The sequence below is a fragment of the Hylobates moloch genome, unplaced genomic scaffold (genome assembly GCF_009828535.3).
Source record: "Hylobates moloch isolate HMO894 unplaced genomic scaffold, HMol_V3 SCAFFOLD_1, whole genome shotgun sequence".
NCBI lineage: Eukaryota > Metazoa > Chordata > Mammalia > Primates > Hylobatidae > Hylobates > Hylobates moloch.
In genome coordinates, this window is record NW_026652276.1 from 222487172 (window position 1) to 222513612 (window position 26441).

Below are 26441 nucleotides of genomic sequence, written 5' to 3' on the forward strand. Positions count from 1 at the left end.
GTGCTCTTCTACCTCAGTGTCATTTTGATCTTTCATGTTATGAAAAGCATTGGTCCGCCAACCATGAATATTACCCGAGCCCTTCTGTGCACCACTCACAGTGCCATGTGTAAAGCAATTGTATGCCACCCCCATCCTCTGCCTGACATTCAGGATTTTACAGCTGATACATTGTTTAGGGTATCTGCGTTTCCTTTTTCTATTTTTCTGTAGAAAAGTGATTCCAAATCACAACTTTTTTTCTTCCCCCAATCCCAACGTGTATCTGTAAATGTGTAATTGTTGTGAGTCACATTGATACTTCTTTTAGAGATTCCTGTGTATATTCCAATTCTTGAAAGAGACCTACTCAAAGATTGCCTCATGGACAAATGGCATAACAGCCTTAAGGATCTTCAGGAAAAGCAAAATAAAATGGAAAAGACTTCTGCCCGTGCGTATTGTCAATCATGGACAGAGACGTTATAGAAAAAAGTGCTCTGTTCTTTTGCAAGACCTTGGATCCTTTTTTCTGGCATTCTTGGGTCATTTTCCTCTAAGTCAAGTCATTGAGAGTATTTAGCAGGCAGCTGCTGATCGTATTTGGTTCACAGAGGCTGCTGATGAGAAAACTTTCTTTGTGGAATCCAAATGCCTCCATGGAAGGACAGCTTCTGGGTAGACGATGCTGAAAAGAGCTGTTTGAACTTCCTTTATCCTTATATTCCTTATCTAAGCTCAAGGACATTTGTTTGTTTCTGTGTTTGTTCTTAAATAATGCTTTAAGTATTTTCCTCTTTGATGTAAGGGCAACACATACTTATTATTGTGGAGAATTTAGAAACCACAGAAAACGATAAAGAGGAATAAAAAAATCATTGAAAATTCTCTTCTCCCACTATTAACCTTTGGTGTATTTCCTTTTGGTCTTTTTTTCTTGCTTATTATTATCATTAGTGTTTATAATCATTATAATTACGTATCCAGGAGCAGATAAAACTACAATTTCATGTCTAGTTTTTTCCAACATTACTTAATTTCTCCAAAAACATCATTTTTATGGCTGTGTAATAGCTCATAATGTGAGTATACCATAATTTCTGTAACCATATCCCAATTGTTGGAATAGTTCAGGTTATTTTCAGTCTTCACAATAGGGTATTTAATGTCTGCAATATGCTTCTTACATAAAAGCATATAGTTGGTCAGCCTGTAACATTTGGAAATTAATACTTCACTAGAGAGTATCTGCAAATGACTTCCTTCTCAAACTAATTTGCTGGATAGAAAGATGTAAATGTTTATATAGAAAGCTATTGTCTAGCTTATATCTATCTCCATCTTCTCTGAGCCTCTCTCTCCCTATCTATACTCACATACCCACAAATACACTAAGTTATTATAAATGTGTATTTATATATACATATCTGCTTCACATAAACATTATCTAACTTTGAGAAATTAAATGATCCCTGCAGAGTTCCAAAAGTTGGGTCAATTATATGTGTGCATTATTATTTATTCTATTATTTGCTACAAATCAAGCTCAATTGATCATTTCCATGTCATTAGAAGATAAGTGTATCTTTCTGAGGGCTAAGGGTCATGCTGAGCTAGAAGGTTGCAAGGCTGGAGAGGAAGTGCCTTCTCTCCAGCATCAGCAAAGGCTGGGGACAAGCAGAGCATGAAGCAGGGCATGGAGAAGGGTGAGCCAGCTGCCCAATTGGCCATGACACTGAGTGTGTGAAGGAGGGAAGAGAGAAAGGAGATTGTGCTGGTGAGGAGGGTCACACAGGAAGGGCCTAAAACCTAGGCCTTTGGTGTGCACTTCACTCTGACAGACAGTGGGAAGCCACAAGGCTTGAGCACGGAGGAGAGAATGAGGTTGGCTTTAGGAGAAGTCATCTGGCAATAGGACATGAAATGAATTGGAGCAGAGAAACTCCGGAAAGACAGACTCTGGGGAGTGGATCTGCAAGAGGGAAGAAGACCAGTGCTTACTGAGCTCCTGCTGAGGGCCAGACAGCATTTCATGTAAACTATCTCATTTTACCGCCTGTCCATAGAGAAGGGAAAATTGAGGCCTGTTGAAAGTCACAGGGCAGAAAGCGGCAGAGACAGTGTTAAACTGAAAACTGAAGCTCAGGCTCACTTGACTATGCCGAGCTGCCTGGGTTCAAGGGAAGAAGGGCAGAGTCAGGAGCAGAGGCAGCATCTCCAGGGGCCAAGAGGAGGAGCTGCAAACACTAGTTACTGTGGAGGCAAAATCAGGTTAACTTGGCAACCGATCAGAAATCCAGGAGCAAAAAGGAATGAGACTCAAAATGTCCCTGAGATTTGGGGGACAGACAGATGGTGAGGATGGTGATGCCATTGGCATCAATAGGGGAGGTGCCCTTTGATAGTGAAGGTGAGAAACTGGGTTTTAAAAGTTCTGAATTAGAGGCACAGGCAGACCACTCAGGTCAACATGTCCAATCAGCTGTGAGAGATGTGGATCAGAAGCCCAGGAGTAAGATCGGCACCACTGATGGAGATGTGACAGACATAAGATGCATAGAAATGCACTTCTGATTCATGTAAGTTACAAATATATATGAATGAAGCTAAAGCACAATGTAATATTATAAGCTTATATAAATGTAAACTCTCACCTTTCAATAGGGAGAATATTCTTTTTAAATTCTTTGTTGAGTCATAAGATCTGAGAGCCAGAAGGAGCCAGGTTTCCGCTTCCTTGCAGTTCCAAAACCTTGAGTTTTGCTATGTGTTCTCTTGTGCTGAGTCTTCTGAGCAGGCAGGACAGTGAGTTCCTTGTTTAGCCTTGTTAACTTCCTCAAGAACATGTGGAGGACACACCAGTGAGTCCGTCCTATTCACAGACATCGGAGGTGCTGTCCCAAGTGCAAAGACATTCTACATCCAAATCCTACAAGCACGGAAGGCCCTGACTCTTTTTTCTTTCCCAGTGACAGAGACAGTGTCTGCAGAAGGCAGAAATAAATCTTGAACTTGAGAATTGTTTTGTGCTACTGAGTAGGAGGACACAGGAAGTATAAAGACTCCATGAGCTAGTTTCAGAGAAATATCTTGCCTCTTGCTCCTTTAGGAATCACCTGGGGAGCAGAACAGGCTGGCTATCAATATATAAACATCTTGCCTTAAATATTGTACCCATCATACTTTAAAAAATCCACGATCCATTTAGTTTTATTCCAACTTGGAGGTAAATCAAACACACCGTTTCCTTTGGGAGAACTGAAAAAAAAGGTTTTGCCCAAATGTTTCTCATTTTGTTCTGGATTTTCATGTATCTGCCAATGACCCTGGCCTCATTAGTGAGCACCTTATTCAAGCAGGCTTCGATAGCCTGCCACAGAACAAAGACAACATCGAGGGCAGAGGGAGAGATTGGCACACATGGGGCTAACGGGGTGGGGATGCTTGTCTCTTGTAGAACCAGACACAAAGTACATAACGAACATTTACTTAACAAAAGATCCAACGGCAAAACGCCGGCAAAATTCAAAAGTGACTGACTACACGTGAAGCATGAAAAATGTTTCCAGTCACGTGAGACGCTTCAAGCATAGAAAGCAAACCATGCAAAATGGAAAGCGTTTGAAAACATAAAAGCAAAGCCGTTAGGCATCACTTTTGAACAAAACGAATAGAAAAGGCTTTCTCATCATCTGCCTCTAAGTGAGCTGTGTACAGTGCACTGTTGACGGTTCCTGGCACATAGTAAGTGCTGAGTAAATGTCAGCTCCTTCCTCCCTTGCTAGCTCATCATCCAGGAGAGACACTGTGGTCTGCTAGTCATTCATGCTCCTACCAAATGGAATAGATGGATTCCTTCATTCCATAGAGATTTAGAGTTTCTGCTATGTCTTAGATGCTGTGAGAGACACAAAGAAGAAAAAAATGCAGCCTCTGTTCTCCAAACAATTGGATGACTGCCTAAGATGTGGGAGAACAGTAGGAAAGAACACAACAAGAGAACCCCAAGGCTTTCTGGACCAGCAGCCTTCTCAAGACAGAAGGGCTGGTGTCTTACCCATCTTTGTCTCTTCACGGCCTAGAATAATACCTGACTGAGAGATAGACCTCAGTGAATGAATAAATGAATGAGTCAGTGAATGAATAAATGAATGAATGGGCACTAAGTGAGAAGTCCCACCCACAGTGATGCTACATGATCGGCACTTCTTACAGAATGGGTGATTCTAGAGGACATGTGAGTGATTTGGGAAGAGGAAAGGTGCCTCTCACCTGTAAACTCATCCACTTTTCTCCCTACCCCCCACCTAGCAAGCTGTGTTCTCTCTTGTTTCACTCTCCACTAGCGCCTTCCACTGAATGTGCCTGTGTGGGTGTACCTGTACATTGCGTGTCTGTTTCTAAGCCTTTTTTGAGCACTTACATAGCAGTTACTTTGTGCCAGCCTCTAAGTAATATGCAAATATAATTCTCATAACAATCTTATGAGATAGGTACTATTATTAGACCTTCTCAGAGCTGAGGAAACTGAGGCCCAATGATATTAAGGTCACATGACTAGTAAGAGATAGATCCAGAGCTCAAGTCCAGACAGTCTGACTCCAAAGCAGTGTCTTTTACCACTGAACTCTGCTGTCCACGTTTATCAAGTAGAACCAGGAAGAGCTTCCCTCAGTTTGCCTGTGGTCTGCTATATTGACTTGGATGAGATTCAGAGCATGGGAAAGGTTAAGTCCCGGGTATTAGGTTCATCCTCTCTGCTAAGTCTTTCTCCTCTTCATAGAAATATACTTAAGTCTTACGTCCTTTATAAAAAGAGAAGTCCTCCCTGACTCTGTGTTCCATCCACACTCACTACTGCTCCATTTCCCTCCTCTTCTCTCCAGCCAGGCTACTTGAAAGCATACTGGTTAGGAGTGACTTTCACTTCCATACCCCCCACTCATCCCCAGTAACCCAATGAAATTGACTTCCACTAAAAGAGCCCTTGACAAGGTCACAAGGGACCTCTTCTAGTTGTAAATCTAGTAGGGGCCATGCAGGAAAAAAATACGCTGTAGTAGAAACCGTACTTCATATCATTAGCACGATGCCTGGCACACAATCGGCACTCAGCAAATTGCAGTTGAAGGTTTTATGATCTTATATCTTATTTGATCTCAGTAACATTAGCCGTCAGTGAAACCTGTTCATTTTTTCAATTCCATGGTGTCCCTTATGCTAGGTTTGCCCTACCCTTTTAGGTCATCTGTGTTCATTCTCCTTCTCCTCTTCTTCTTATCCCTTAAATGTTGGTATTCAAATTCTGTCCTTACCCTTCTTTTCTTCTCACTTTATGTTCCATCTCTGGGAAAGCAGGCATTCAATCCTACAGCTTTAACTACATGATTTTCAAGTCAGTGTCTCAAGTAGTAATTGCTCCCCTATGTGCTAGACTTGTACAGCCAGTGCCATAAAGGGCATTTCCAATTAGGTGTGTATTAGGCACTTAACGAATTGAACTTGACAAATTTCTCTTCTCTTATGAGATTTGTCCTTCCGTGCTATTTTTATTTATTTATTATTAATTTTTAGATGAAGTCTCACTCTGTTGCCTAGGCTGGAGTACAGTGGCACAATCTTGGCTCACTGCAACCTCCGTCTCCCAGGTTCAAGTGATTATCCTGCCTCAGCCTACTGAATAGCTGGGATTACAGGCATGAGCCACCATGCCCAACTAATTTTTTTGTATTTTCAGTAGAGATGGGATTTCACCATGTTGACCAGGCCGGTCTTGAACTCCTGACCTCAAGTGATCCACCCACCTTGGCCTCCCAAAGTGCTGGGATTGTAGACGTGAGCCACCGCGCCTGGCCCCGTCCATGCTTTCTATCATGCCCCTCCTCCAAAAAAAAGAAAGAAAAAGAAATCCCAAAAGAAAGGCAACACTCTAGGTCTCCTCTTTGAGTCTGTATCTTGGTCAAGGATATCACCAAGGATATCATTTTCCCCATCATCCAAACCAGAATCCTGGGAGTCATCAGTGGCTCATCTTTCCCCTTCTCTCGTATTCAATTGATCACTAATTCCTATCAGTTTGACTGTTTTACTACCCCTGAATTCAGCCTCTCAACCCTGTTCTCCGCTATAGTGCAGGTCTTCATCATTTATGGGATTGTCTCGTCTCTAAGACTTTCTTCCTCCCAGTCAGAACTCCACTCTGCAGCCATGGTCATCTTTCTAGAGAAAACGAAAACCTAACCACCTTCTCCCCAGCTTAGACTCCTTCAGTGGCTCTCCATGGCCTTCGGGATGAAATCCATGCTCTAAGCATGGCATATGGAGTCCCTGGTGAGTGATTGACCAAGTGAATTCCTCATTAAAAGCAGTTTAATTGAGCAAAAATCTCTATCCCCTTCTCTAGTCATCAGGATGGAAAATTGGAACATGTATTTATTCCCAGAAAGAGAACTTAGCTGGTTACAGCAAGTATATCTTTGTCCCTAACAGATCACTACGATCTATTATGTGGCTCTAAGTCAGCATGTTGTAATAATTACAAGGCAAAAAAAAAAAAAAAAACCCATTACACAAGAGTATATAGAACATTTACTCTTTCTCCTATTCATCAAATATGATAAGCAGACTCCTGCCTTGGTGCCTTTGCATCTGCTCTTCCCTCTATCTGGAATACTCTTCCCCCAGACATTCACATACCCATTCCCTCCCTTCCTCAGGTGTCTGCTTAGATGTCACCTTATTGAGAGCACTTTCTTGACCTCCATATGTTAAATAGCAACTCTCCTACATCTACTTCGTTACAGCTCATCCCCCAACCTACTTAATTTTTTCTCCATAGCATTTATCACTGCCCCCCACCCTGCACCACATACACGTATATATGAATATGCATGTAGTTTGTGTCTTTCTCTGGAAAGTATGTTTAATGGAGCCGGTAATTCGGTTAGGTCCACTGCTTCACCTCTTGCACACAGCAGCTGCTTGAGAAACATGCATTGAATGAATAAATAAATGAATGTAGGATGAACCCAAAGAGGGAATTTCTGTTGATGGAACTTTTTTTCAAGTGAGAGGTAAGATACCAACTTTAGTTTCCTTCTACGGAGTTTCTTTTCTTGGCAAGATCTTTATTTGAATGAGCTTTAACCATCTGCTAAAAAAAGCGTGGGTCAACATAGCCTTCAAAAATAAGTCAATAGAGCTGCAGAGAAAGGCACAGGGGAAAGGAGAGGTCGACCGAGCCCACTCACTCTTTACAGGTTACTAACAAGCGTCTCCTTAACAGGAGAGGGAACGAGTGGAGAGAAGGAAGCACTGCCTTTGAAAGAGGGAGGGGAGAAGGCTCTGTTACCTCATGCACAATGACTCCCAGCTTTGTGGGAGGTACACAAACCTGTTATCATTGATTTGATTTATGGTTCCTCAGCCTTCCTCAAAAATGGCTCCATGGTGTATTATTAGTGTTTAAATAACGTTCTCTTAGTTTGCACATTTTACTCCGTCTCTTGAGATAAAGACGGGCTGGCATATTGCATACATACATGGCATTGAGAATCACAACTACTGGGGCAGAGTCATCTGGTCTACCCCCTAACTTCCAGGTAGCAAGAAATGTTATTCCCAAGTCGGAAAGTAGACAGGTGAACACAGAAATTAAGCAGCTTCTATAAAGTAAGAACTAGAAGAAGGAGTCAGAGGCTATCTCCTGTTCCCAGGACAGCAGCTACCGTAGTCCTCACTACCCCTAAACCCTCATTTTTCCTGCCATACTGCTTGATCCTGCCTTCCTGTGCAATGGGCTTTGGAAAACACCCTTGCTTATATGTGGTTGGAGGTGAGAACATACTCTTTAGGCCCCTTCTCCATCATACTTCTAAATTAGAAAACAGAATTTGCTAGAATTTTAGAATTTAAAGAGTTTTTTGGGGAAAAAAATAAGTTGCTACTCTTACATTTCCACGTTGTTTGTAAAGACTGGTATATCCTGCACCTGTTAAATACACGTTGGATGATACCAGTCATACCCACTGAGCCTTGTATTTGTTCCTCTGCCTCGTAGCATGGCAGTGAACACAAATGATCACTGGCATTTGTGGTAGCACTTTACAGTTTACAAAGGGCTTTCACAGATCTCATCTGATCAATGACTCTAAGAGGCCATAGAGCACAGTGATTAAAAGCATGGGCCTTGGAGTCAGACCAAGATTCTCACCCTAGTTCTGCTGCTTCTAAGCTGCCTGCTTGGGGCAAGTTCCTTATGATCTCATGGGTAAAAGGGAAATGATAAGCTCATCAATTCTGGGGGAGGATTTAAATGTGACGATGTATAGAAAATACTTAGAACATGCCTAGCACATAAGAAATCCTAGCTTTATCGTCATCACTATCATCATCATCATCATTATATCATTCTTGTCTCGCATATGACTTGCATAAGGTCATCTGTAAACAATTTATTTAAAAGACTGTACCTACAACTTTTTTTTTTTTTTCTCACTACAACCTTTTAAGGCCATCCTTGCTGAGCTGCCATATCCATTCCTAGGTGATATCTCTGGGAGACTCCATAGATTTGGGGGTAAATTGTCGCATATTCATAAGCTTTAATTTGTAGGTATTAAAATTTGATTCAGATCTAATATCGGAACCTCGGTCTTATATTAATATTTAGTTTACCTCTTCTTCCTTTCCCAGCTTGGGCTTGACATTTTCTTAGAAACCTGCAATACGGAAAGAGATCTGTTCAGCTTCTTTATTTTTATGATTCTACCTGCTCCCTGTTAACCCTGTCACTTCTGGCTCCTCCAGGGCTGGGGTTAGTGAAACGAGGACAGATAAAAGGCCAAGGCTCTGACTTGCCTGGTGTTATTGCTCTCCGGGCCCTCCATGTGGTGGGGCCCAAAGGCTGGCTCTCCCTCTCTTGTAGGGGACTTTTGGGATTCCTTTGGGAAAGCTTTGCAGGAATTGGTGTTACACCATTGATTGTCTCCCGACATGGGGAGAACACCTTCCAGCTGAGCTGGTTTTGCTCCCCTTTCACCTCCCGTTTCTGGTGTTACCCCACAACGGAGACTCTTCTTGTTGGTGTGATCGTACACTAATGAGCAAAGCTGTAGTACGGAGTCTTTTCAAGGAGCTTTAGTCTTCATTGGCATCTGCTTGGTACATGGAGAAACCACTGGATCCTTCCTCACACACAGCCTGTCTTGGCCCTGTTGCCACAGGCAGCATGAAACAGCCTCTGGCCTCATTGTTTCAGGCCACAGCTAGGCACCCTCCCCTATGTCCTCTAAACTCTAGAGTACCTGCACACAGCTCTCTGTGTGGTTCTCTTGAGGGCCTTTTTCTGTCCTTGAGCCAGCTACCACCAGCTTGAGAGGTGCTGGTGGCTGGAGTGGGGAAGCTCCCATGGGGAGAAAATAGAAATGCAAGAAACTGTCACTCACCAACCTTCTGCCTCAATCTCCTGGTCTCTTGTTATATGTAAACTGAAGGTGGCGAGTGCACTACGAGTTGCAGAACTAGGTTGGGGCACTTTGTAGCAAGCTCTACACAAGGTCTCACACCTCTCTTTAGAACAGTGCTGTCCCATGGAAATATTGTGCAAACCACATGTGTAACTTAAAATGTTCTATTAGCTGCCTTACAGACACAAAAACAGGTAAAATTAATTTTCATTATTTATTTATTTATTTCGCAATGGAGTCTCGCTCTGTCACCCAGGCTGGAGTGCAGTGGCGCGATCTCGGCTCACTGTAACCTCCGCCTTCCACGTTCAAGTGATTCTCTTGCCTCAGCCTCCCAAGCAGCTGGGATTACAGGTACCTGGCTAATTTTTGTATTTTTAGTAGAGACAGGGTTTCTCCGTGTTGGCCAGGCTGGTCTTGAACTCCTAACCTCAGGTGATCTGGCCTGCCTCGGCCTCCCAAAGTGCTGGGATTACAGGCATGAGCCACCAGGCCCAGCCCATAATATATTTTATTTAATCCAATATATCTAGATATTCTCATATCAACGTGCAATCAATATAAACAATTACTATTGAGATATTTTACAAAAAGTCATGCTGAGTCTTTGACATCTGGTACGTATTTTACACTTACAGCCTGTATCAATTCAAGTGCTCTATATGCACATGAGCTGGTGGCTACCATATTAGACTCTTCAGCTTTAGAATATGGAGGAGGAGGAGGGGCTTGCCATCTATTGTTCTCAGCTTTGAGGGCTCAGAACTAAGAGTTTGGTTATGACATGTACAACGCTTTCCAACCAGGATGTGCAGAACGAGGACTCAGACGCTGGTCTTCTAGCCTTAAGTTCAGTATTTGTTTGTTTGTTCTTCCCATGCTGTCATGCTGTTCAAACAAATTGCCGTGCTTTGTTCCCATGGACCTCAGTAGTTAAAGGGGCAGATTTGAGTAAAAAGATTTCTATAGTGACTTTTTTTTTTGAAATGGAGTCTTGCTCTGTCACCCAGGGTGGAGTGCAGTGGCATGATCTCGGCTCACTGCAACCTCCAACTCCTGGGTTCAAGTGATTCTCCTGCCTTAGCCTCCTGAGTGGGATTACAGCTGCATGCCACCATGCCCAGCTAATTTTTTTTTTTTTACTTTTAGTAAAGATGTGGTTTCACCATGTTGGTCAGGCTGGTCTTGAACTCCTGACCTCAGATGATCCACCCACCTTGGCCTCCCAAAATGCTGGGATTACAGGTGTGAGCCACCACATGCCTGACCTCAACATTTGTATAAGTTTTGTTTGAGATTCCGGCATGGTCCCAAAGTGCCTTGCCACTAAAGTGTGAGATATAGTCAGACAACAGGTACTCAGGGAACCAGGCACACGTCACTGAAAGCATCACATGCAAAAAAGGCAATGGTGGCCATGACACCATAGAGCCCCATTCCTCCTTCCTGGCAATCAGCCAGTCTTGGCCTTCACTGGAGCTGCCAAGTAAAGGAAGCTCAGTCCTCCAAAGGTGAACCTCTCCACAGTACATGCACACTGTTGGCCAAAGAGGAGCATGGCAGGTCTGTAGCTTTCACTGTAAAAAGAAAATATTTAGTGGCAGTATGTCTTTTAAAAGACAAAACTTATGAGACGCAATCGGTGGCCAGGCCTCTCTTCCATCAGAGCTCCAGTTAGTGCAGCTTGCCTCATGATCCGTGCTTGGAATTTTTTAAAAACAATAAAGCTCACATCTCTCAAATAACTCAAAAGCCGATTGTTAAAGTAACACATCCTTATTGTAGAAAAGAACAAACAAAACCCAAAATATCACAACCCAAAAAAGCCTCCCGTTAACATTTGGTGTACTTTTCCTTTGCTTTTCCCACGTGGGTAGACATGCATGGCAGCACAGATATACACCCGCAGTACTCAGATGGGGGTCATAAATGTAGGCCTGTGCATTATTCTTCATTTAATATTCTCTTATGAATTTTCCTCATGTCCTTCAGAAGAATACTTTCAATAGCTGAATAATATTCCATTACATTTGATTGAATGTCCAGTTCCCTTCTGGGGTTTGAAGTGGCACGGATCATGAAAAGCACTGAGGAATAGAAAGGGCATGGACAGACCAAGACACCTTCCCAGAGCTGCCTGTTACTGGCTGTGTGACCTTGGCCAACTAAACTCCCTTTGTCTCAATTTCCAAACCTACAAAATGAGAAAAATAGTGCCTACCTTATATAGTCGTTGGGAAGATGAATTGACATGTGCTATGCAAATTGCTCAACACATGCCTGCACTTAGTAAATGCATAATCAGTGTTAATTCCTATTTATCTTCCCCTCTCCCAGGCTTTTCAAATCCTTTGCCATCAGCCAAATTTCAGGCACCTGCAACATTTTTCTGGGTTGGCTAACACCCTCTAGTGTACCCATGTGTTTTAAAGCTCCCATCTTCTAATTGTTTTGTAGTAACCCTCTGGGGTAACATTCTTGCCAAGCAACCCCAAATTCCTGTACTTTGCACTCAGCACAGCTGTCAGTGTTGTGTGATATAGGGAAGGAGAAATGGAAGCTTCTTTTGGGTGGGGTAGCAGATTGTACCAACCTAGCTTGTCTTCATCAGTAAAGACAGCCAGAGGACAGAGAATCAGACTCCAAGCTGGGTCTACCTAGGCACACCTGGTTGGCTGAGCTGCAGTTTCCTTTCATCCTTCCCTTCTTCATTTTCTGCTGTTGGCTTAGCAGCGAGAAAGGAGCCATTCTTGTGAGTTTTGGGTTTGCGACTCTGCCTCTTGGTCCTGCGTTTTACCCCCTTCTTTCTTCCCTCCAGGCACTTGTGTTACCAGCTGACCTAGCTTTCATCAGGCGAGTACAAATTTTGCAATTTTTCTTTCATTGTTTTGACAATAGATTTGATTTGTATATGTCAGCCTCACATAATATCCTTACTTAGAGCAGCTCTGTGATCCGGAGGTAGAATTGAGGAGGAGGAAGTGTCAAGCCTGTCTTCTGACCCAGAAACCACTTCTTATTTCCACAGAAACTACCTTCCCCCACTATCTCTTTCTGACTTGGGGGAGGGACAGTGCAGAAATGTCTGTTGGGTTCCTAATCTGTGGGCTATCATATGTGCTCATTAAACTTTATTGCTGTGTGTCATCTGGAATCTGGCCCCATGTTGATGTTTTCATTGTAGACAATAAAAATTATGTTGAATTATTAAGTGATAGTTAATGCTGGCTTTAAAAAATGAGATTGGAGAAGAGAAAAATTGGCTTTAAGTTGCCATTATATTTGAGTCACTGAAGTGGATCCGCTCACCTCACCCTACACTATGCCACAGTGCATACAGTTTTAGCAATTGTTGCAGAGTGGAATGGTGATCTCACTTAGCAAATAAATATTTAGTGAGCACCTGCTTATGTCAGGCAGTGCTCTGGAGACTAGAAAGACAAACCAAACCAAACATGAATGCAACCCTCAACAAGCTTAAATTTATTGGTGAGAGGGAGACATAAATAATTATAAAAAGATGTGGTAGTGATATCAACCAACTGCTCCAGGAACCCCAAGGACTGAATGTGAGTGTCTACTAAAGTACCATGGAAGTTTCTCAGAGACATTTACTTTTTAGGGAACTCTGCAAGGATGATGAGAAACTTGACAGATGGAGCCAGTGGGGACCCATGTTGGTGGAGAGCACAGTGTCATCATGGAAAGAGGAAGGGGAATGGCAGCTTGTTGTGACTGAAGCATGGGGGGCTTAGAGAAAGATGGTGATGCAGGAAGAGGCAGAGGACAGTTCTGAAGGGCCTTTTAGGGATCAAAGCTCCAACTCATGTACTTTTTCATGGAAACATAAAAACTATCTTATTTTGACATAAGAATAATTATTAAATATAACTGCATTATGTAGTTATATATAGAGAAAACCCTAAACACTCCATTAAAAAGCTATATTTATTATAACTAATAAACCGATACTATATTTATTATAACTAATAAATTAAAGTTGCAAGTTACAAAATCAACATACAAAAACCATTTCTGTACACTAATAGTAAACTATTTGAAAAAGAAATCAAGTACAGTACAGTAGCTACAAAAAATTTAAACACTTAGGAGTAAATTTACCCAAAGAGGTGAAAGATCTCTACAATGAAAACTATAAAACACTGATGAAAGAAATTGAAGCAGACACTAATAACGGAAAGATATTCCATGTTCATGGATTGGAATAATTTATATTGCTAAAATGTTCATACCTACCCAAAGCAATCTATAGAATTCAATGCAATCCCCTATCAAAATACCAAAGACATTCTTCACAGAAATACAAAAAGCAATTCTAAAATTTGTATGGAATGACAGAAGACCCCAAATAGTCAAAACAATCCTGAGCAAATAGAAGCAAGCTGGAGATGTCATACTTCCTGAATTCAAAATATACTACAAAACTATAGTAATCAAAACAGCCTGGTTCTGGCATAAAAACAGACCAATGGAACAGAATAGAGAGCCCAGAAATAAATCCACACATTTACAGCCAACTAATTTTCAGCAAAGGTGTCAAGAACACACAATAGGGAAATGACAGTCTCTTCAGTAAATGGTGTTGGGAAAACTGAATATCTACATGCAGCAGAATTCAGTTACAACCTTATCTCTCACCATATTCAAAAATTAACTCAAAATGGATTAAATACTTAAAACATAGGCCTTGAAACTATGAAACTACTGGAGGAAAACAGGGGAAATGTTTCATGACATTGGTCTGGGCAAGGATTTTTTTTTTTATATAAGACCTCAAAAGCACAGGCAACAAAAGCAAAAATAGACAAACAGGATCAAACTAAAAAGCTTCTGTACAGTAAAGGAAACCATCAACAGAGTGAAGTGACAGTCTACAGAATAGGAGAAAATAGCTACAAACTATACATCTGACAAGGGCTTAATATCCAAAATATGTAAGAAACTCAAACAACCCAATAATAAAACAAACAAATAATTCAATTTAAAAATGAGCAAAAGCTTTGAATAGACATTTCTCAAAAGAAGACATACAGATGGGCAACAGGTATATACAAAAATGCTCAATATCACTAATCATCAGGGAAATGCAAATTAAAACTGTTAGAGCAGGTAGTTAGGCAGACATGACCAGAACAGGAGAGGGCTCCCTGTGAATGCCAGGTGACCATCAGGTGATGGTCAGTCAGTTGTTAACTGTCTCTCTATTAATAAAATAATAATTGGTCATACCTGGTGCCAGGGAAAGACAGTCTCCCAATAGATAGAAAACACCTAGCCTGACCAACATGGAGAAACCCTGCCTCTACTAAAAATACAAAAAAAAAATTAGCTGGGCATGGTGGCACATGCCTGTTATCCCAGCTACTTAGGAGGCTGAGGCAGGAGAATTGCTTGAACCTGGGAGGCGGAGGTTGTGGTGAGCTGAGATTGCGCCATTGCACTCCAGCCTGGGCAACAAAAGCGAGACTCCACCTCAAAAAAAAAAAAAAAAAGACAAAGAAAACAGCTGAAGCTGGTGAACAGCAGCTTCCCAATAAGATCTCAGGAGTTGGGTGAGCAGGCTCAAGCATTCATACTAAGAGGCAAAATGGCAGCATTTAACTGGTATATGACCTTCCTCTGAAAATGCTAGACCAGATAAGGGAAAAATGCCTCAAAGGAGGATGTGCACAACTTTAGTAAACACACTGTGTGTGCAGCCGCTTCCAAGTCCTGGCAGGCCACCGCGCGTGTGGACAGCCGCTCCAAGGGAAAAATCAAGGCGGGAGAAATGGAAACCCTGGAACCATGCCAATGTATAAAGCCCCATCTTAAGGGCTAAGCAGGGCACTTGGATCTCTCAAGTTGCCCGCTAGGCCCTCTTCCAAGTGTACTTTACTTCCTTTCACTCCTGCTGTAAAACTTTTCACTAAACTCTCACTCCTGTTCTAAAACTTGCCTTGGTCTCTTCCTCGGCCTTAAACCTACTTCTGCCCCTCAGCTGAATTCTTTCCTCCAAGGAGGCAAGGATCAAGTTTGCTGTAGACCCACTGGATTTACTGCTGGTAACAAAACCACAATGATATACCATCTCACTCAGTTAGAATGGCTACTATAACAAAGACAAAGGATAACAAGTACTGAAAACGGAGAAGGGGAACCCTTATACACTCTTGGCGGGAATGAAATTAGTACAGCCATTATGGAAAACCATATGGAGTTTCCTCAAAAAACTAAAAATAGAACTGCCATACAATCCAGCAATTCCACTACTGACTTTATACCTAAAGAAATTGAAATCAGTATGTTAACGAGATATCTGCACTTTCATGCTCATTCAGATTATTCACAATAGCTAAGACGTGGAATCATATCACCTGAGTGTCCACCAATGGATGAATGGATAAAGAAAATGTGATACACACACACACACACACACACATACACACTCATACAATAGAATATTATTCAGCCATAAAAAAGAATGAAATCCTGCCATTCGCAAGAACATAGATGAACCTGGAGGGCACTATGCTAAGCCAGGCACAGAAACACGAGTACTGCATGATCTCACTCATATGTGGAATCTAAAAAGTTGATCACATAGAAGTAGAGAATAGAACAGTGGTTACCAGAGGCTGGTGTGGTTAGAGGTTAGGAGGGTATGGGGAGATGTTGGTCAAAGGATACATAGTTACAGTTAGATAGGTGAAGTAAATTTCAAGAGATCTATTGTACAATAAGGTGACTATTGTTAATGGTGATATATTGTATTCTTGAAAAATACATAAAGAGTAGCTGTTGTGCTCCTCCCGTGAAAGTGGTAACTGTGTGAGTTCATTTGTTGATGAGCTAGATTTAACCATTCCATTTTGTATATGTACCTCAAAACTTCATGTTGTACATGATAAAAACATAAAATGTTATCTGTCAATTAAAAAAGTGAACAATATATAACTACATTATGATGCTGAACCAACTTACACCCTAGAAGAAAGTCATAGGCAAAACCTCCCATTATGGAATTCGCTGTTTTAGTTCTTCTTAACTAAATCATTGATGCTTTCCCAGCAGAGTCTCAGTCCTGCCCCATGTCTTCTCCTTCCAGATCAGTGCAGTGCTTACTGCCAGAGCCCAGGGTTCAAACAGCCTCTATAGCCACAGGTGCCTCTGCTATTAGCTGCTTTAGCCTCCAGCTGTTTTGGTCCTCGGAGGTTAGGCAGTACCAGCCCCCTGGGGTGGATGCAACTCAGTGTCAATAAATTAAGAAGTAATGCCTTCACCTTGGCCTCTCCAGGTGCCTGAAAAGCATAAGAACAGCTTTCAGAACTCTGCTTTCTCTGGGTCCCAAATCCTTAATTAGGGGCATATCCCAACATGTTACTCAGCGCCTTATGTGCTCATGTATGGCAAATTCAAGGGATGTAGTAGTGCATGAAAAAATGAGAATTGCTTTAATTTAGGTGACTTCTATTTCTATTTACACTTATATAGCTCTAGCATTGTGCCAGGTACTATTCTAAGCAGTTTCCACATATTTACTTATTTAATCCTCTTAACAGCTCTTTGAAGTAGGTATTGTCATAACCTTCATTTACACATGTGGAAACGGACCCAGAGACGGGGACTAATTGAGTTCCCAGCACCCTGGCTGTGGAAGAGCCAGGATTTGAATGGGAACAGCCTGATTTCTCCTGTTCCTGCCAGTTGCATCTCTATATGGCTTCCCAGAATTAAAACCCCCACTTCCTTCAGAGGTGGTTGCTGTGCAGTGATTGGGCCCTGGAATCTTTCCTATCCTTTGAATTCGCTTGTCCTGGTCGATCCCATGGCTAGCAGGTTCATTGCAGATTCTCTCTCTCTCTTTCCACTTCTTACTTCCCAGACCGACTGATCCTTTGGGGCAAAAACACTTGAGTTCTGCCCTCACCACTTTGCTGTGCCCTTCAATTCCTGTGACCTTGATTTTTAAGGGCTTGATTCATTTGTGAATGAATGTCCGGCTCTCAGGGCAGCTAACACTCTCCTGCTTTGTCACCATACCATGTGCTCCTATCATGCAGAAGGGAGAATTTCCAGCAGACCTCCCCAAGAGGTGCCCGTGTGGCCATCAGAGGACCATGGCCCTGCTGGTCTCCAGCTGCAGTGCAGCGCTACAGGCACTGGCTGCTGGGGCCACGAATCCAGCGGTATTGATGTGCTTCTTTCTCTAGCCCCAGTCATTACCATCGCAACAAGGTCTAACACATACTTACCCTCACCATTTCTGTTTTTTTTTCTTTTTCATGAAAAAAAATTCCAATCATCATCATTATTTGTGCAAGGTCTTTAAAGAGCAAATAGAAAGACATTCAGCCCATATATTTTCTTTCTCTAAGTGGTGTTTATTTAAATGCAGATATCCTGGTTTCCTGTGTAGAGTTGCAAGCAATACCTATCCATTTAAATGTTAATAGGAGTGTAAACTTGAAAATCAAAATTTTTCCATGAGGGAGAACAGCTTTTTCTGGTTCTATTTAATGGTTCTCCTCGCCTTTCCTCCTCCACCTTCCCTCATTATCAACCTCCCTCTGCCCACTCCTTTCCACCACCCTGAACTCAATTCAACAAAGCGTAAATGCACCTTTCTCATTTCAAGCATTAGAATGTTAAACGTTAGGGTCATGGAATACAGATAATGGACTCAAGCCCGACATGATTCGTGAGGAGATTTTTCTCTATCTTGGCCTTTGCCTGCAGAGTCCAACTCATCATTCTGGGCTCTTTCCAAGGGGGTTATTCTTAGGCCAGTCCCACATCATATTTTTCCAAGGCCTCAGGGTTCGGGTTTCCTCCTTCTTCTTTTCTGTTTCTTTTCTAAAAAGGCAGGAAGAGATGGGGAAAGAAATACACGCTATATATATGTTCCTGAGTACAAAATACTGCTATGGGCGCAGTTAGCAATCACAAAGAAATAAAAAGGCAGTTTCTTACCCCTAAAGAGAGGAGACTGATGCATAGGTTAACGAGAATGGGCGGGAATACATGCACAGGCCTTTCCTCGGGCAGAGAGGCAGTCAGGAGTGCAAATAAAAAGCAGGAACGATTTTTTAAACAATGGAAATAATGTCTAATGCCTTTAAGTGCAAATATGGGATAGAATAACGTTCCTGAGGACCTCATGGGCCAAGTTTTGTGTGTGAATGTGATGTCTGGCCTCATCTTCCTTTTCTTTCTTTTTCTCTCCTTCACTGCATCTTTTTTTTTTTTTTTTTTTTTTTGAGATGGAGTCTCACTGTCACCCAGGCTGGAGCACAGTGGCACGATATCAGCTCACTGCAACCTCTTCCTCATGGGTTCAAGCGATTCTCCCTGCCTCAGCCTCCCGAATAGCTAGGATTACAGGGGTGTGCCACCATGCTCAGCTAATTTTGTATTTTTAGTAGAGATGGGGTTTCACCATGTTGGACAGGCTGGTCTTGAACGCCTGACCTCAGGTGATCCACCCACCTCAGCCTCCCAATGTGCTGGGATTACAGGCGTGAGCCACCACGCCCAGCCTTGCATCACTATTTTTATCCCACTCTACTGTGTGCATTTTGTAAGCCTCCTTAAGTCTTTTTTGGAATATGGCAGGACTATTAATATATAAGTTAGAACTGAGTATATAAGTTTCATAGATTTTGGTCCATTATTTTATTTCAGGTATTCTTTTTGTTCCCCACCTAGTTCTTTTTTAATAGTATTCTGTTTTTGTTTCACAGAGGCAGTATCTTTCTTCTCTTGTCTCTCTGCAGATATTAAAAATAATTTTGAGAATTTTTTTCTTCTCCATGTAACCTGTTTCTGCAAGTTGTTTTTCTCCCCATTCATGGGCTTTTCTCAGATATATGAAGATGGTTACTTGTTTACTCATGTTGAAAAATGCCTGCGGGCACTGAATGAACCCCAGTTCAACCGGGGCTTCATTGTAGAGGGTCCTGAGGGGCGGATTCTGGGGCACTGTTAGCGTCTGTAGGTCTTTCCTCTGTGCTGGTCATCCCCAGAAGGTCCTCTCCCAGTCTCTAGGCTGGAGGACAAAGCCCTGGCAGCAGGTCTGAGAGCCAAGTAGAAGAGAGCTGGGATCAATGCTAAAACTCAACATCCATGTACACACAGTCCGTAACTCCATCAGGGTGCTGTAGTGAACTTCAGTACAATACCCCAACCCTCAACTGTGCTGGCTGACCCTCACCTATTGATCTCCAAACCTAAGGACTGTGTTTTATGACCCCCTCGTACCCTGATCCCAGGAGTCAAGGGACAGAGGAATCTCTCAGTGATATGGAGTGGCCAAGGCGATGTAGGAATCTAGATTGATCTTAAATAACTTCCACCAAATCCCTGTTTTATTTCCCTTTCTTCTGCTTAACAACCAGATCCAAATGGACCTGTTGGTGCCAGTTCATGAACCTTTTGGGGATTCCACAAGTTGATTTTCAGCTTCTCTGATACTGACTTTAGATTTGACTCTTTAGGTCCAATTTTGACTCTTTAGGACAGCGTCCGTAAGCCCTGCAGACTTTTGTTGTTGTCATCCCTGTCTCCTTTTCTATTTTCCCCATCCTTGAAGACTTCTGTCTTTCTAAGAAATCTCTTAACTGTAGTCTGGCTTGGTTTAGGAGGAGGAAATGCTAGACACATTTTTTTTCAATCTGCTGTTATAACCCAGAACATCTTTAATTGCATTATTTTCTCATGTAACTCAAGATGCAACTCACTCTTCTTATAGTACACTGGTTTTGAGATTATTTGTCAATAAATTATATAACTTCTTTGGATATTGCTCTCCTCATCTGTAAAACTGGAATATTTCTTGTCCTATCTACCTTATAAGTTGTTGTTGCAGCTTGCCTGAGTTACCACACAGGTCTAAGGACAAAGTAACCAGCTGTTCATGCACGGCTCTGGCAAAATAAGGTTTTCAGGGTGACGTGAAAATCTTTCCAGGTCAGTGGAAATACACAGGCCTGGCCTCTGGTTTTCATTCTTGTTTCTAGATCAACAACTTAGCACAACTCTCAGCTTCTGTTGACAAAGCCCTTTGGGAGGAAGCAAAGAGTACCTAATCTGTGTTACAGGACAACAGCCCCTCCCCGACTTGGAACACAGACTTTTGGAAGAGGAATTATTGTCTTCATTTTGCTGCTGTTCTGCCTTTTCCTCTGTTTTCTTCTAAGTCAAACACTTTGTTCTCATCTTCCAACAATTCTCACCTTCCCTCTTTTTCTGATTTGCATTTCCATTTTATTTTTCTGCCCAGCCCACTTTCCCATCCGTGGCCAAGGTGGACACCTCTTATTGACCCATTTTCCACTTAATTCCCCCAGGCAGAACCTTTGCTCCCTGGCGTCTGCAGAGCCTGGGGAACAGTACAGGCCTTCCAATGAGCAAGGCCAGGTGAGAGCTGGGCCACCAGCAAGGTGGGGCTCTGCAAAGTTGTCCTGTCTAGTGCTGCCGAATGGGATAGGATTTCTCCTAGAAAGAAACCTCCACACACCAAAAAGAGAAGGGCCCAGAAGATGAATGTGCTAACCCTTTATACCTCCTGTTTGTTTGTTTATTTTTATCAGTATATGATATTTGTACATTTTTGGGGTACATGTGATATTCTGATAAATGCATAGAATTTATAATGATCAAGTCAGGGTATTGAGAATATCCATCACCTTGAGCATGTATCATTTCTTGGTGTTGGAAACATCCCAAGCCCTCTTTTCCAGCTATTTTGAAGTACACAATACATTGTTGGTAACTGTAGTTACTGTACTCTGCTATCAAACATTAGAACTTATTTCTTCTAACTGTATGTTTGTGCCCATTAACCAATCTTTTTTCATCCACACCCATCCCAGCCTCTGATAACCGTTATTCTACTCTCTACTTTGATTAGATCAACATTTTTAGCTCCCACATGTGAGTGAGAACATGCCATATTTGTCTTTCTGTGGCCTGGCTTATTTCACTTGACATAATGACCTCCAGTTCCATCCAGGTTGCTGCAAATGACAACATTTCATCCCTTTCATGGCAGAATAGTATTCCATTGTGTATATGTAACACATTTTCTTTATTCATTCATTGAAAGACACTTAGCATGATTTTGGTATAAAAACACATGAATCAATGAAACAGAATAGAGAACCCAGAAATCCACATATTTATAGCCAACTGATTTTCAGCAAAGGCATTAACATACACTGGGAGAAGGACATCCTCTTCAGTAAATGGTGCTTCAGTAAGTGGAAAGACTGGATACTCATATGCAGAGGAATGAAACTAGGCCCCTGTCTCTCACCAAGTACAAAAATAAACTCAAAATGGATTAAATACTTAAACGCAAAACCCAAAACTATACATCCTGTTTAAGGAAGTATAAGCCCCTTAAAGGGAAACCTTCTTTTCATTGAAAATAAGCTGTTCTGTCTTTTCCTCTTCCCACCACCTTTTTGCCCTTGAAGATGCTGAGGAGTAGAAGCATTGGTAGTAAAGAGTATCTCATTTCCAGGAGATGATCTAAATGGGATCTCATGTCAAGTGGGGACCATTCTCTACTGAGAAGGCAGCTCAGGCCTCGGTCACTCCAGAGTCTCTTGTGGTGGTGGGGAAAGCAGGGACTAAGGTATAGGGCTGGTGGCCATGAAGACAGCATTTGGGGAGATGGAGGGAGAGGATGGCACAGATGGTTCAATAAGAAGGGGCAGGAGTGCTCCTTCCCTTCTCTGACTGGCTGTGGCTGCCCACGCAGGCCGCTGGGCTCACAAGCTCCTATTGTGATCAAACGATGGTTTCAGCAGTTCCATCTGACACATACGGTAATATGAGCAGGGTTTGCAGTTGTGCATGATAATCAGGCATCCTGGGCAGTTCCCATAAGTGACTGTAAGCATCACTTCTACCTGGCTGGGGCAGGCATCCTGGGTCAGCCAGGGCAGACATGGGCGGCCCTAGTAGAGCAGGAACCTGCCCTGTGGCTCTCAAAGATCTCTGCCTCTGTGACTGGAGCCCTGTCCTCCTTCCTCTGTAGGCCCCTCCTCACCAGAGGGAAGGGTCTGCTGCTCTTCCCCTCCTGTGCCCCATCTCTCCCTGCTCCCTGGCCAACTTCCTCCCTGGCCGGGAGCTGTCAGTGTCTGCTGGTCAATGTCAGGACAAGAAGGGTGGTCTGGATCCCTCTACAGAGGGGTCTTAAGCCAAACTGCACCATATGTCTTTTTGTTTGCTCTGCTGGGGTTCCCCATGGGGTGGCTGGAGTGAGAGAGAGGAATGGAGGGGATGGGACCTGGACACCTTTTGAGGTATGTGGTCTCTGAGGTGTTCTCCAAAGAGACCTGTGGGGTGTTTGTTTCTCAGGGTTGAGAAAAGATTGTCCAGGCAGCAGCTGGTGTGCTTGCATGGGGTGTTGATGTGTTTTGCTTCAGGCACTTCCCTTTGACAGAGAGGGACGCCCAAGGGTCCTCCAGGCTGTTCTGCAACCCCCTGCGGAGCACAGACCCTGGGGCAGAGGCAGGATAAATAGCTTTGCTCCTGTGTGGAGCCCCACTGGCGGGCCTAGGGCACAGGCTCAGATGTGGGTGGGTGGAGAGAGGGCCCAGGGAGCTGTGGTGGGTGTTGGTGAAGGGTAGAGGAGTGGGTGGCATGACCAGAGGGTCAGAAGGTTGAGCTCTAGAGAAGGGGTGATGGATGAGGAAAGTGTGCCCGGAGCTGGCGGGGGTTGGGGTGCGGTGGGCACGTGGAAGGGTAGGGGGGTTGAGAGCAGCTTTGGATGCCTCTGGGTGCAGGAGGGCAGGGGTGGGAGCTGGGGAGGAAGCCAAGCCAGATGCTGAGTGGTCAACTGAGCCATGGCAACAGCTCTGCCCTCTCCCTTCTGATAAAAATACTGCCTTTCCAGACAACCCTCTTCCTCCTGGAGCTGATAGGTCAGCCAGGCATGGAACAGAGAAGGGACTGACTCAGAAAGCGGGGCTGACCCGGGGGCGGAGGAGATGGAGTAAGCGCAAGAAAGGGGTCTGCTCTGGAGCTTAGAAGAGAGCAGGAAGTGTGGCTCTCCTCCTGCAGCCCTGCATGCAGGGAAAACTAAGCCGGGGAGCCAGCTTGGAGTTGAAGGAACAGAACACCAGAACCCCCACGCTGATAGCTTTCCCTCACATGCAACCTCCTAGTGAGACAGGGAGGGCTTGGCAGGTGCAGCCTGACTACCCAGATCCAGCAGCCCATTTCTCTGGTTCTCAGCTCCTTGGAGAGGCTGAGTGATGCTGTGTTTGGAAGCTGGGAGTGCTGGACAGGTCTGGGTTCCAGTCTCTGTTCTACCGCTTACTAGCTGTGTGCCTTTCAGCAAGTTGCTGCATTTTGCAAATAGGAATAAAGATAGTTGCCGGGCGCGGTGGCTCACGCTTGTAATCCCAGCACTTTGGGAGGCCGAGGCGGGCGGATCACGAGGTCAGGAGATCGAGACCACGGTGAAACCCCGTCTCTACTAAAAATACAAAAAAATTAGCCGGGCGTGGTGGCGGGCGCCTGTAGTCCCAGCTACTCGGAGAGGCTGAGGCAGGAGAATGGCGTGAACCCGGGAGGCGGAGCTTGCAGTGAGCCGAGATTGCGCCACTGCACTCCAGCCTGGCGACAGAGCGAGACTCCGTCCCAAAAAAAAAAAAAAAAGGAATAAAGATAGTACCTGTCTCAGAAGGTTGAGATAGCTATATAGATAGGCGGCACTATGCCTGGCACAAAGGAGGCATAGAAGAAATGGCCACGATATTGTGATGATCTGTCCCTGTGCTTAGAGCCAAACTGCTGTGGCCTGTTTGTGCACACAAGGATAGAGTCACCACAGGGGCTCCTCCCTCTGCAAAGATTGTGTGCTCCTATCTGAGAAGAGCAGGTTGCCTTCCTGCTCCTGGAGGGCCCCTCCCTCTCCGCACCCACCCCAGGGCTGGGGTGTACCCTGGCCCGCAGTCCCAGGCTCTGCTGCTGACTGTTGCTCGCCTGCTTCCCCACAGACCTACGCAGAATGACGGCTGGCTTCATGGGCATGGCGGTGGCCATCATCCTCTTTGGCTGGATCATCGGCGTGCTGGGCTGCTGCTGGGACCGAGGCCTTATGCAGTACGTGGCAGGGCTGCTCTTCCTCATGGGAGGTAAGGCTGCAGGCTTCGGCTTGCGGGTGGCAGTGGACAGGGTCCTGTTTACCACAATTTGGGGAGAATGGCCAGAGGGCACAGCAGAGGGGACCATGACGTGACTGGGGTTCTCATTCACCCATCCATTGGTTCACAAGCACTTCTTGAGTTGCTTTTAGCTCCTCACCACTGCACCAGCTGTTGGGGATGCAAAGGAAAATAAGACACGATCCTCACCTTCCACTCAGATCTGACTGCCTGTGTGGAAGAAAGACACTTATGGAGATGATCATGAGACGGGTGGTTACGGCAGATGGAGATATCAGACCTGGAACAAGCGTGAGCCCAGGAAGTACTTGGGCATTTCATTATACACAGGCCCTGGGCATTAGTGTGGGAAGCTGGAAGCAGGTGCTATCTGGGCACTTTCCGTCCAAAAGTCTATCTTCACCTCTGACTTATAGGTCCTGAAGCTGCTCCCCTTTCAAGTAAGGTGGGGGTGGGGCAGGACTAGACCCTCTTTTATATCTGTCTCTCTTACTCTATTATTTTACTGTCATGTGCATAGGACCACTCCAGTGTCCCTCTAAAGGGATTCTACATAAGGAGAACTGCACAGCTATGTGGGAATAGGGGTCCAGTCCATGGGAAGTAACAGTGAGTCCACTCCTCTTGTGCCTCTTCTTTCCCTATAAGAGCTAAACTGTGCTTTTTGTTCTCCTGGTTTGAGTCTCAGTCCCAAGCTGAAGTTGACCACTGGGTATATCCATCACCATCTACCCCTCAGACAAAGGTAGATGGATGGATTGTGTGGGGCTCAGTAGAGGGGGATTGGGGCCTGGACAGAGGGAATTAGAAATTTAGAAATATTGTGGCTCACACCTGTAATCCCAGCACTTTGGGAGGCCAAGATGGGAGGATCATGAGGTCAGGAGTTCGAGACCAGCCTGGCCAGCTTGGTAAAACCCCATCTCTACTGAAAAAAAAAAAAAAAAAAAAATTAGCCAGGCATGGTAGTACATGCCTGTAGTCCCAGCCACTTGGAAGGCTAAGGCGGGAGAATTGCTTGAACCTGGCAGGCAGAGGTTGCAGTGAGCCAAGATCGTGCCACTGCACTCCAAACTTGGCGATAGAGCAAGACTCCATCTCAAAAAAAAAAAAAGAAGAAAAAAGAAATGCTTATGGAAAGAAATAAAAGTAAGTCCTGCATTTAGAAACAAATGTCAGTTAGAATTTAGGCACCTGGAGTAAACACCCAACTGAGGTCCCTTCTGTGAGCCACCAGGCTCTGGGTTTCTGAACAGGGGCAGAGGGGGAAGGAGACAGCCATGCTGGCTCTTTGTCTGCGGGTCAAGCTGGGGACAGGAGGAGTTCATTGCTCTAGGTGTATGGAGTGATCGTGGGGGCTAGTGAGCTGTGGGATTTGGCTTGAGTTCTGAATTTATTGAAGGTCTACCCTTATTCCCTTGAAACACAGCCATTCTGTGCCAAAGACAAGCAGGGTCTTTCCAAGGAAAAATCACTCAGGGCTAAAAAAAACCCTCTGCTCTTAGAGTCAGGATGCCCCACACCAGAGCTGTCTCCTCGGTGAGCCCCACACCTGTGGTTGTGGCAGAGGCTGGGGGAGGGAGAGGGACGTGGTGGCTCTGTCTAGTAGTTTCCGCATTCCTCCTTCTGGTCTCCCACAGAGACAGAGGCTGACAAAACCAGGCACGCTTCCCTGCTCTGTGCCTCAGCATCCCCTTCAGTGAAACAAGGAGTCAAACTAGCTTGATGATTTCCACACTATATTTTAGCAATGGAAGCTTTTTTGGTTTTCCCTTTGCAATCCAAATCTTATGTAGCCCCCCAAAATATAAAA

At 44.0% G+C, this 26441-nt stretch overlaps 1 protein-coding gene across 1 annotated transcript in view; it reads left to right on the top strand.

Moving 5' to 3' along the window:
• TMEM178B (transmembrane protein 178B) overlaps window positions 1–26441 on the top strand; it is a 422945-nt gene that overhangs the window by 355556 nt on the left and 40948 nt on the right. Inside the window, exon 3 of the mRNA XM_032761962.2 lies at window positions 24461–24598. Within this exon, the coding sequence (XP_032617853.1) occupies window positions 24461–24598 (138 nt within the window). The remainder of the gene's footprint in view (window positions 1–24460; window positions 24599–26441) is intronic.